This window comes from Notolepis coatsorum (assembly GCF_963971535.1).
Source record: "Notolepis coatsorum genome assembly, chromosome: 4".
Classification (NCBI taxonomy): Eukaryota; Metazoa; Chordata; class Actinopteri; order Aulopiformes; family Paralepididae; genus Notolepis; species Notolepis coatsorum.
Window position 1 is genome coordinate 13,009,098 of NC_140168.1, and position 12,603 is coordinate 13,021,700.

Here is a 12,603-nt window from a genome sequence, read left to right on the forward strand (position 1 = left end):
TAAGCTTTGCTTCTTCCATCTCGTTTTCAAACAGTGTATAGTTTCTGGCTGTTTTATTTTAAAACTCTTTTTCCATTTCATTTATTTTCAAATATTGTTTTGCCGGACAATGGTAAATGTAGCCAAACTAACACTGTGGTTTGAAATAAAGCTATTGAATCTTGAATCTTGAATCTTGAGTTAAATCGGACCCTGGAGTGTTTACCCCTGAAGTTGCAAATCAGCTATGACTTTGTAAAAAAAATGATAGAATGACCAATTCCACGGCAAGAAAGTAGACGCTGGATACGAGTTGAAAGTCGATGACTTCAGGTTTCTCAGTCAATTTATTTCAGCAGGGCAACAGCGGTAGTAGACATTAAATTCACAGGATACAAATAATCTTTCAGTGACACGGACAGCTTGGTTCTGTGGTGTGTGTCCTAATCTCAAGATGAGTGGCTTATATGTGTTCAAACCGAATCTAAATGCTGTGATGTGATTCGTCATCCTTACCTAGGTAAAACCGGTTTGGTCAGTGTGTGAGCCCTAATCTATGTCACCTGCAATACTGGGTGTGTGTGAGTGTGTGTGTCATTCATCAATCTGTGAGATGTGTGTGTGTGGTGTCTGTCTTGTTAGATGAGACAGTGGTTACTGAAATGTCACATGAGAGAGTGTGTGTGTGTGTGTGTGTGTGTGTGTGTGTGTGTGTGTGTGTGTGTGTGTGTGTGTGTGTGTGTGTGTGTGTGTGTGTGTGTGTGTGTGTGTGTGTGTGTGTGTGTGTGTGTGTGTGGTTCTGTCAGTCTAGTAACAAAAGGTCATTCAGTCACACCCTAATCAATCAAAAATACAGGCATAAGCGAGCATAAAAAAGATAGACAGGTAGCAAGGTATGGTAAATCACAGTGTTTCACATTATGATCTAGCATCCCAATAGGCTCTCTGTTTACAGTTTCATTCAGTAATACAAATAATAAAAATAGTTAAAAATTATTCAGTTTAAAAATAGTCAAAAAATTATAAAATAGAACGCACGTACAACAGGGTATTTAACACTTTGGATGCCAGCCACGACAATTGTCGTCTTATCAGACCCCCCATTGAGTGTTGACGACATGAAATGTGTTTTATTGGCGATTTGAATTCATATTTCATAAATCGAGCCTCGGGTTAGTGCTGCAGAGTCTCTCTGAGCTCAATTGGGAAGATACCGCCCCCTATCGTCTCTCCCTGTGTAACTGCACCCCATCAGTTCTGACTGATGCAGGGGGAGTGGTCAGTTTCCTCATTTTATTTTTCCCTCAAGGCATCTACAGGATCGATTGTGCTCACCGGCCCGGAAAACCCGTGGATTATGTATTTTCAGTATCAACACTGTAATCAATAAGCGTGATCGATATTTAGAATGGCTATCAGGAATTGGAATAATCTTTTTGGATAACATCTGATCTCAGTTAAGGAATCTATTTTACCAGTCTTAGGATAATCAGACCTGTTTTTTCGCGGAGATATAAGCGTTTGTCCTATGTGTGTATGTGGCTCTGTGGCTGTGATCGCTGATGAGGAAATGAGAATCTATTTTTCAGCCCGCCTCTATAGCGTGCATAAGTACACATATACTATCGATAATCTAGCGTTTATTTGAAAACGATTCATAAATAGGCCGAAAAATGACAACGTTTTTGTGTATTCTAGAATATTCCAGTAAATGCCTTTTATCACGGAATCTTTATATTTTCCTTGAAAACGAGGGCTTTTCAAAATGCTATAAAACGAAAATGAACCGATAATAAAAACAATCCGTTTCGACAATGTTGACTGCAAACAAGTCATTGATAAACGACAGGCAGATTAGACACATAGCCATAATTTAAAACATAGATTATGCGTTTTTAACGCAATCATTGAAGTGGATGCTGGCACTCAACGGGGTTTTCAATGTTAAATGGCCGGCACTGAAATTGTTAACATACAACAGAGCAGTGCATCAGTAAGAAGTAAAAAAGTGTGATAAAATAGTTCTCTTAAAATTACAGTGCATACAGTAGGAAGTAGTGAGATATAATTTGCATAGAACAGACACATGAATTTGATAGGCAGTGTATAAAAGTAGGCAGGGTAAGAATAGTGCAGGTAATAATGCTATAATGCTATAATAAGTAAGGGATAATGTATAGCTACGAGGTCATTGTCGCAAAATAATTTACCGACACAGAGTTTAAAATACAGAGGCGCAGCGCCGAGGTGTTTTAAACGTCAGTGAAGGTCAATTATTTTGCGACAATGATCGAGTATAGCTATACATTATCCCACTTATCACATGGCTAACTTACTAACAATATACCTAATTCATTTTACATCGACAAGACGAGATCAAATGCAGACTCAGTTCTGTTCTGGCTCCGCTGTCATCGTCACACGCACTCCGCTCCGCTGTCAGTGCAGCCAGCAGGTGTGTCTGATTGGCTCCACTGTCAGTGGCCTTGATTGCGAACAGCTGCGCACAGCGGTCATTATTGCTCCACAGAGGTCCGCTATCGAGTAATATCGGACCTCTGACGAGCGCTATTGACCAATCACAAGCAAGCATTTCAGCGAATGTCAAAACGCCATGTAATAATGTCTAATAGCCATTAATAATCAAACAAAAATATACTACACCCCCTTGGTGCAGTTTGTTTTGGTTGGTGAGAACACTGGAATTGAACCCAGGTCCACACCAAACAACCGCACCATGATCCACCTGTTTGAGGCGGGTCTCAGTCCGCTTCCAAGTGAACCCTGGAGTGCTTGAGGTGAGAAAGCAATCGTGTTGACATTTTTAATCATCACAAGATTATCATTTACACTGCTGTGATAATGTTGTGATACTAAACAAATACCTCACATGCATAATGCAGGTGACAGTAGCCTAAACAGTAGCACATAACAGTAATCACAGATCATGAATTGAAAAACATTAGTGGAGATCACAAGATAATTTTTTCTTAGGATTCAAAATTATGTCAGATAATTGTGGCAGAGTGTGGTTCACTTGTCAATTGGCAATGTGAAACACAACTGAACCAATAAAAACTACAACAAAAAGTAAAAATAGATTCAGGCCATTTCAAACTAACTTAGGTGTGAAAGCACCCAAAGCTGCTGGTTAGCTTTTCAAAGAGCAAGAGGAGGAAAACATCTTAACCGCTGCTAAAGTGCAGATGTTGGCCAATCTCAGCTCCATTTCATTAATTAACGGCACTGAGTGTAAACATCACCAAGTCATAACTTAGCCGGTGTTGGAGGGGCTGTCACCATGTCTTGGTCTCAGCATATTAATTATATTGTTTTAAAAATGGGAAGAGCAATTGGTATTTCCAGGAAATGTGCTTCTTTTGTTGCCCGTCCCGTTTTATGTCAGATAGTGCAACGTTTAGTTTTATGTCATCTTGACTATTGCTCTGCAATGTGGTCATCTGCTGCCAGTGGTGACCTCAGGAAGCTCCAGGTGGTCCAGAACAGGGCAGCACGGTTGGTACTGGGCTGCTCACTAAGGTCTAATGTGAGCCGTATGCATGCCCACCTCTCTTGGCTTAACGTTGAAAATAGATTGTCTTTTAATATACTTGTGCTGTTCAAGTTGGTCATGCGCAGTAAAACTCCTGTTTTTATACATAATCAGATTGTTTTTAGTAATACTGTGCATGAGCATTACACTAGAGGTTCCAGTAGTGGGCAGCTTGAATTGCCAGGTCCTAGAACCAGCGCTTAGGGGAGATCTTTTATTTTTAGAGCATTAACTCTTTGGAATGGCCTGCCTCGGAACCTCTGCTGCATTTACAGTAGATTCACTTTTAAAAAGAATCTTAAATAGTTTTTAAATTGTTTTTAGCTATCTTAATTGTTAAAGTAGTTTCATTATGCATTGTGTGTACTGACTTTTAATAATTTAGTTTTTGCAATAGTGATTGTTTTTGTATGTTTTTTTGTGTGTGGACCCCAGGAAGACTAGCTGGTTGCTATCGCACCAGCTAATGGGGATCCCTAATAAAATAAAATCAAATCAAAATGTTGAGGGGCAGGATTCCTCTTCAGTTCAACGTAGGTGGTGGAGGGCCTGTTACTAGGCTGAGGGGAAGGCGTATTCTCCCTCACCTCAGCGTAGATGGTATAGTGGCTGCCATCAGGCTGAGGGGCAGGATTCTTCTTCCTCAGCTGGGCATACTGCATGTGGGCGTCGTATGAGGGAAGGGTGGATGTTGTACCTTCCCTGCTCTTCAGTTAGACTAGGGCGTACTCTGTTGGAGAAGTACCCAGGTTCGCTAGCTGGACAGTCCCACCGTCCCTCTTCTGGAAGCAGCTGTTTTCTGCATAGTACAGCTCCTATAGGACAAAATAAGATAAGAATAAACAATATAATTAGTTAAAAGTTACTAGTCGACACACAATTTTTTTATTCAGCAAAAGAAGGAAGAACATCCAACTTCAGAGTCAGTTGGAGGACATTTCCAGGTGTTGGAGGCATCATAGGAAAAAGCAGCTTTAGTTCAGAGCCTAAGGCCATGTTTAGATGGAAACGCTAGCAGGTGAATCCGGAAAAATATTTTTTCGGATGTGCCTTTTGCTTATACGGCAACAGCGTTTTTGCGGGGAGAATCCGCAAAAAAGTGAGAGTGGGTGGAAATCCTAGAAACGATACACCTTTGCGCTATCATCTGAACAGTCAAACCGCATAAAACTATGACGAAAGGGTTGTCAAGGCTCTCGTCGCTTACTGCTTACGTCACAGGCATGCGCCAGTAGCCTAGAAGCGTAAACAAAGCGAACAAGCATGTCTGATTCTATCCACGAAGATCACCTGAAGGCTACATTGGCAGTACTTTTAAATACACAAGAATCAGTCCAGTGGCTATCGCAACTATTAGTGACTGGAGCCACTGTCTGTGTGACTCTGCTTTGGTCCAATCACATTCCCCCACCCACAGTCTGCGAATCAGAGGCAGAGTAGGGCAGGTCTTCACATCATGCCTGGTTGTCTCAACGACCTGAGGCAGTGTAGCTTATGGGTTGCGTGAATATTTTCCCTAATGGAGTTGCACTTCCGCGTTCCATCCCAAAACACTAGTCTAAACGCAACATTAAAAGTGAGACCGCAAGACGACTTTTGCGGTTTCTGTTCAGACTCTCTCCATCTAAACATGGCTTAAAACCCATCATTTGAACACAGGGATTAAAGCAGGCCAAGTCATATTCTTATTTTAACCTCCACTATATTTTTATTTAATAGCGTCAGCGTTTTAAGGGAACTCGATTATTTTGAACATATTTTCTATTGCCAGTTTGCTTTTTTTTTTTTTTATATTATTGGTCTTTTTCCCCCTCCATTTTCCTCCGATTTTCTCCCATCCCAATGTTAGTCGTATGCCAATTCCCAGTCCCTTCCTGGTCGCTGCGCACTTACCCCCCACAGTCAGATCATCTGGGAGAGTGGAGGCTACCACGTGCTTCCTCCGACACACGTCCAGCCAATCACCGCTTCTTTTCACCTGGCAGCGCGGATTCTTATCGAGGGGGCGTAGCGTGTGGGAGGACCACACTATCCCCCTCGAGTCCTATCCGCGCTTAGCAGGCGCCCCGACCGAACTGTAGGAGTCGCTGTTTACAACGACCCGGACCCACCCCGCCAGCTTCTCCCACCCTCTAATACAGCCAATTGTATTAGTGCAGACGGCCAGCCAAGCTGGTGACAACCCCGGAGCTGTGAGCTGGATTCGAACAGGCGAATCCAGCTCACAGCTCCGGGGTTGGTGACGAACGCAATCTCCGCTCGGCCACCTAACCGCCTGCCAGTTTGCTTTTACATAATATCAATGCTGTTTTCAATTAATTAAATAAAACGGATACTTTTTGCAAGAGTTGACTCTGACTTTGTCATACAAATAATCAACCAGCTACATACAGTACTGTAACTTTTCAGTGCACGTTTTCATTTACATTGTGACAACTGAACAAGCTTATCACTTGAACAAGGCACTAAACAAGGGGAACTAATAATACTAGGGCTATCAAAGTTAATTTGGAGATTAATAAAAATGATTTAAAGCATTAAAATAAATGATTCATCTATGGAGTGAAAAATCTTGAACTTTCAGCAGTATATTTGTTTGTTCTTTTTTTTGCATTGACTCACGCACCTTTTTGAAAATCATCTGACATGAAGATGGAACACATTTTGTTATGATTTATATTACTGGTAGTTCATACAAGACATTATCGTCCTCTAAGCCAATCTGCACTTTAACATAGGCCTGGGTTGTTTTTATTTCTGTTAGCGCCGCGGATATAAGAAACAGGTCTAGCTATGTTGATGGTTTTGTTGAACATTTGTATTTCACAGGAGAGAAACTGTATTCAAAGAAATAGTCTTTGAATCAAGGGCGGTCGGATGGCGTAGCGGAGATTGCGCTCATCACCAATGCAAGAGGCTGCGGTCTCGACTCCCGGAGTCAGCATTGCCTGCGGCTTGGGCCGATCGTCATACTAACTCATTTGGCTGAGTTAGCGGGAGGGAAGTCGAGGGTGGTAATCTGGCGTTGTGGACAGGTCAGGTCTGGGCGCCTGCTCAGCGAAAGGCAGGAAATGGTGAAGGCAGCGTGACCTCCCACGTGTTACGCTTCACCAATGAGAGTCCTCGCTGCCAGGTGAAAAGAGAGCCACTGGCTGTCTCTGCATGTGTCGGAGGAAGCATGTGGTAGACTTCAGGGTTCCCTTGTACCGACCAGTAGGAGGAACATGCGCACAACAACCAGGTAAGGGAGGGGGGGAATTGGCATAACGACTAAATTGGGATGGGGAGAAAAAGAGGATTAAAAAAAATAATAATAAAAGATTATTTGAATCTTATACTTTCTTTGTGTTGATTTTACATTAATTCCATGATTTTACTCAAATAAATATCTCTTACAAGCTTCGGTCTTAAGCAGAAAAATGCTATTTTTAATCTAGATTAATTACAGAAAATTGTGAGATTAATTAGTTAAATTTTTTATTTATTTATTTTACTTAAATTTGTATTAACATTTATAGACAAACAACACTTAGACAATACTTACTAAGTAAAAATGTTTTTATCTATTGACAGCACTAAATAATACATAATGCAATCTTACAAAAGCAAGAAGTGCATCTTACATAAAGATACAAGGACAAGTTAGATTAACGATCAGGTTAGTTTACTGTATGCAGGCTTCGCAGGGCTCCGTGTCTGTGCCATGCGTTATACTGTCGTATAGTTGTAGGCGATAAAGGCCTATATGTAGGCTATGCTAATATTATATAATTTATATATGCTACCTAATACCGACATCAAAATAGATTGTATGCCTCTACAAATAATATTATACCAGTGTAGCCAATTGACGGAAAATCCATTGCGACTTGGAATCAAAGGTAAATCTGTCGTAGCGACGGAGAACTTTAATCCCTGTGAACATACAAGCACAAATCTGATACCATCTTCCTGGGTCAAAGTCTGACCCTCACGGTAAAAGACGCCTGTTGATAAACCTGGCTGACTGGAAGAGGGCTCATCTCTATTGTTGACATCAAGTTTATAACCAGGTCATCGACTGGCAGTGACAGTCAGGAGACTATAAAAACCCTATTTTCCCCCCTCCATTACAGTGCAGCTCAAAATGTCTTTACACAAGATTTTCTATTGTTTTTTATGGTGTTCTATTATAGGTAGTGGGGATGAGCCTGAATCCAAATATGAAATTGGGAAAGCACGGATAATGAGATGGACACAGATATTAATATTATTATTCTGGAAAATAAATTTTTTTTTACATAGCTCGCCCTAGGCACACCATCTGTAGAACTGCCGTCAAAAGACTACCCGTAGGACCTGTAGGACTGCCCTATCTCTTTGTGAATGCGTACAGCACTGTACGCACGTGAATGAAAATTCACCAAGCAAAATACAAAGGCTTGAATCTGAGGAGATTCATGGAGATGAACTGAAATAGATATGGAATCTGATATTTTTATAGCATCAGTGAATAGTGTAAGCAGTGACTTTCACCTGGTTCCCTGGGCCTGCTCTGTTGTCATGGCCTGCACCAGCTGAAAACACACAACACAAATATTTAGAAGTACCAGGATAATATCTGTTACGCTATTGAACAATGTGCAATGAGACAGAGAGAGAGAGAGAGGGGGGGGGTGTTAGGATTGGGGGTGCTGTGAGGGTGATAACGCAATTTGCAGACAGGGAAGAGAGGAGGCAGAGACGGCAGGATACGTGGAAATATATACAGACTTTACTGGGGCGACGAAACAATACAAAACAACACTGAAGGACACGGGAAAACAAAGATGAACGAAAACGGAAAACATTAACTACTTACAAGACTTAAGAACATGACATAAGGAACGGAGAGGCACGACGGGCATGGGAACAAGGAGGAGTGAGGGTAGCAAGGAGGGTACATGAGACAATGACGCCACGAAGAGGTGATGACAAATCCACACTTAAATACAAACACTAATTAACAAAGATCAACACCTGGCAGGGCCAGGCCAAAACACAGAATCAATAACACAACCTAGACACAAAAAGCAATGAATCATAAACACAACTAGACACAAAAGCAATGACACACACAACAACCAGACAGGGAGAAGACATCACACAACGACAGGGATGGCCCAAGATAATAGATAATTCGAAATTAAATCTATTATCTTGAACCATAATAAGCACCATCAGGCTTTGGTCACTAGAGGAAGGTAGGGGACCAATGTCAGGAGGGAGGAAATGTCCACTGTCATTCTCATGCCCGGCCGCTTGAAGCCTTTTTACAACGCATCCGCGTTTCCGGGTTCCCGTATTGCGCTCTGATTGGCCAGGTCATGTGACATGAGCGCCAATCGTGGGACGGCAAGTTTCTACACTGGTTAAGCTTAGGCACTCTTCGAAGTTGGTTAAGGTTAAAGTTTGTCTTAGAGCGTGACGGCAAGTTCTTTCGCCGGTTAAGCTTAGGCACTCTTTCAAAGTTGGTTAAGGTTAGAGTTTGTCTTAGAGCATGGCGATAGAACGCCAGGTAGTTTGCAGGCTGTTCGACGCGGAAATGGGCAAACACAATATTGGGCACACATGTCACATGACCTGGCCAATCAGAGCGCCAAACAGGAAACGCGGGTGCGTTGTAAAAAGGCTACACGCTGCCCGGCCCAGCAAGGACGTAACAGGGGGGGGGGGGGGGGGGGGAGAGGGAGAGAGAGATAACTTACCATTGGTAACATTGTAGAACTGTATTTTGCTGTGGATATAATGACTCATTAATCTAAATGTCAGTCAATATAAAAAGATGTATCTTAGATACTGACATACTTTGGCAATGGCAGCCTAATATGTTTATCCTCGTGTATATATGGGGATATTTGGGATCAGGATATGAAGATGCATCGTATGCACTCAATATATTGTAAAATTTCACTACCACTGTATAGTTTGGAGAAGAAAACATTTATTGAAAAAAAGAAATGACATGCAAATACTTATTTAAAGACTTAAAATGTATATAATCTCAACACACAAAAAGGACCAGCAATGGGATTACGCTTAGAAGATGGTTCACTGTATTGTAAATGTGTAAACTACAAACATTATATAACGCAGGGTGCGAATCATGGGGGAGCTGGGGGAGCCATGGCTCCCCTAGATCAGACATCAGCTCCCCTGAAAACAAGATTTGTGAATTTTTGTGAATTTGTGAATCTAAAATACTGACAATAAATGCTATTTTTGCCATGCATTTCAAATTTTTCTGTAATTTTCTGTATCGTCATCATCGTGTATAATAATAAAATTTGGCTATTTTGATGTATGATTAATGATTTGCGCACTAATTCACTGTTATAGACAATAGCATAAACTACTCGTAATATGCATGCAACATGCATGCTATTCTTGCGTTTACCATTCGGAGCGTGGCGGCGCTGCACTGCAGTCTGCAGGCACAAATCAAACTTCACCCGTTGTTTAAAATAAATAAATACAGGTATCCAGGATAATATCTAAAGTTAAATGAAATATCAAAGAAGTAAGCCTTCTAACCAATTTTGGTTTTACAAAGAATGCGAAGCAGCCTGCTGCGGGGACTACTTCTGTGACATGCAGATTTTGAGAATTGGGCAGATCTTCACCATCAGGACAGGTGGGTGGCGATAATGTTGAATTTTTTTGCCTACTATGATAATGTTAGACTCGATGTGTTTGGTCGTGGACTTGTTGTTTGGTATTGGTTCATCCGTGTGTTTATGTGTAAATAGAACTGTTGTGTGTGAATTTTAGTGTTGGATCAGAGGGGTTAATCTGAGCATGTGTATTTAGACACCTGTTTGGTGTGGACTATGTGTGGTTCTGTAATACTCATACCTATAGCCTATGGCCCGTGTCGACCGGGGACGTTTTATGAGTTGTCAGCTCCTTTCTGTCATTTATTTCTATGCCAGAGACGCGACAGGCTCGCTCCTTTTCCCAGCCCCGCACCTTGCGTTTATGCGCTTTTGGGCAGAGCGCTCCCAGTGGCGTGAATATTAAAGGCAACCAACTTGTGTTCAGCTTTTCTCTGATTGGCCACGGCCCCACGCCGCTAGCCCGCCCCCTTTTGCCGCGAGCGTGGCAGGAACCTTCAAGTTCCCTGGTGCAAAATAAATCTGGTAGTTCGTTTATGACGTTAATTAATAATAAACACTGTTAGGACTCTTAATAATAAACACTGTTAGGACTATCTGACTCTTAATAATAAACACTGTTAGGACTATCTGACTCTTACTAATAAACACTGTTAGGACTATAAACACTGTTAGGACTATCTGACTCTTAATAATAAACACTGTTAGGACTATCTGACTCTTACTAATAAACACTGTTAGGACTATAAACACTGTTAGGACTATCTGACTCTTAATAATAAACAGTGTTAGGACTATCTCGATTCACGCGTCACTACTGTAACTAGAAACTCTGGGTGTCACTGTACATCAGTGTGGAACTGTACGCTGTAACGTTATATGTTATTTCGCGTTTTTAACGTCATAAACCGCCTACCAGATTCACTCGTCACTGTACATCAGTGGAGGCTGCTTGCTGAAGCGCCAGCGGGGCAATGCGGTGGTTTGTCCCCGGCTTCCGTGCGCCGCCGCCGGCTTGACTCGTTGTAGAAGCCCTTCAATGACAGAGCTCTCATATTTTGCGAATGCATAAACTATATCTTAAATTATGGCTATGTGTCTAATATGGCTGTCGCTTATCAATGACTTCGCGACAGCCATATTAGACACATAGCCATAATTTAAGATGTAGTTTATGCATTCGCAAATATGAGAGCTCTGTCATTGAAGTGGGTGGTGGCAGTGTAACAGCGTTCACCCTGATGTAAAGTAGCGATTTTTATTGTTTTGTCATGACAAACCAATTACATAATCCAACATATGTGTAAAGAAACAACATATTCCAGTTAACGGTATATTTTTTTAATAATTCATTACGGTATAAATTAGGTTAACTGGAGCTGCGTATTGCTGGCTCTCATATTTGCGAATACAACAGCGTTAACCCTGATGTAAACAAAACAAGTCATTGCGACGGCCAACGGAAGACGACCGCTGCCGCAGGCGGCGCAACTCTCTGGCGCGCGGTAGCGCGGTCACGTGGCCGTGTGGCCAATCAGAGAAACGCTGAACGAAAGGCTGAACACAAGTTGGTTGCCTTTAATATTCACGCCTCCCAGTGCCTAAAGTTGAAACTAGTTCAACTTTTGGAGAGGAGCGGCGCTCATCAAGGTAACTCTTTTCGACCGACCAATCAACATCGAGGAAGTGGCTGAGCCGCGGCAGGAAAACGCTCTGAGCTTTTTATTTTTTTTACCCCCCGAAGACGATGGTATGGTTCGCACACTGATATAATGTATATATTTCTTTATTTTCAGAGGTTCAGGTTCTATCCCAAAATAATAATGGGCTATGTGTGAATTACTCTTGCAACTTTCTATTTACTAAAATTAGTCTTTGTTATCTTCAACAGAGCTTTGTATGGTGGGTACTGCTGTCTCTCTGTGAACTGCAACCTGTAAATAATCAACCACACAGTAAACAGTGCTCTTCAGATAGAGCAGCGGTTCTCAAACTACGGGTCGCGACCCAAAGTGGGGTCATGGGTAAGTGACAGTGCATTGGCAAGTAAAAAAAGAAAAGATTTAATTAAATGAATTCCCTACTAGTAATGTGTGATGAGGTTTAGCTTAACAATACATGGTTACATAGCCTATGTCTGTCCTATCAAGATCCCTTTAACTCATACCAATAGCTTGACTACATTTCAAAATGATTTATACACGGTATGTACAGAATGCTACATCAGTTTAACAATAATGTTATTACGTTGTGATAGAATGTTTCAGTTTCAGTCTCCAGACCCCAGAAGTGACCATTCCATTTGGCCCCCGACACCTGGTTCAAAAGCTCCTACACTTTATAATGGAGAGTGTGATATTTTGCAATGTACTGTAAAACATTGGATCAATATGAAGCATTTCTTGGCATTGATAAGTCTGTTTAAAACTATGATTAAAA

The 12,603-nt window shown here is 41.5% G+C and overlaps 1 protein-coding gene across 1 annotated transcript in view; it reads right to left on the minus strand.

Moving 5' to 3' along the window:
* Positions 1-340: 340 nt before the first annotated feature.
* Positions 341-12,603, minus strand: part of LOC311227018 (cell adhesion molecule CEACAM1-like) — a 32,257-nt gene continuing 19,994 nt past the window's right edge. Inside the window, exons 8-10 of the mRNA XM_084312518.1 lie at positions 9,259-9,287; positions 8,048-8,088; positions 341-4,347 (exon numbers count right to left, since the gene is read on the minus strand). Of these exons, the coding sequence (XP_084168644.1) occupies positions 4,246-4,347; positions 8,048-8,088; positions 9,259-9,287 (172 nt within the window). The 3' untranslated portion in view covers positions 341-4,245. The remainder of the gene's footprint in view (positions 4,348-8,047; positions 8,089-9,258; positions 9,288-12,603) is intronic.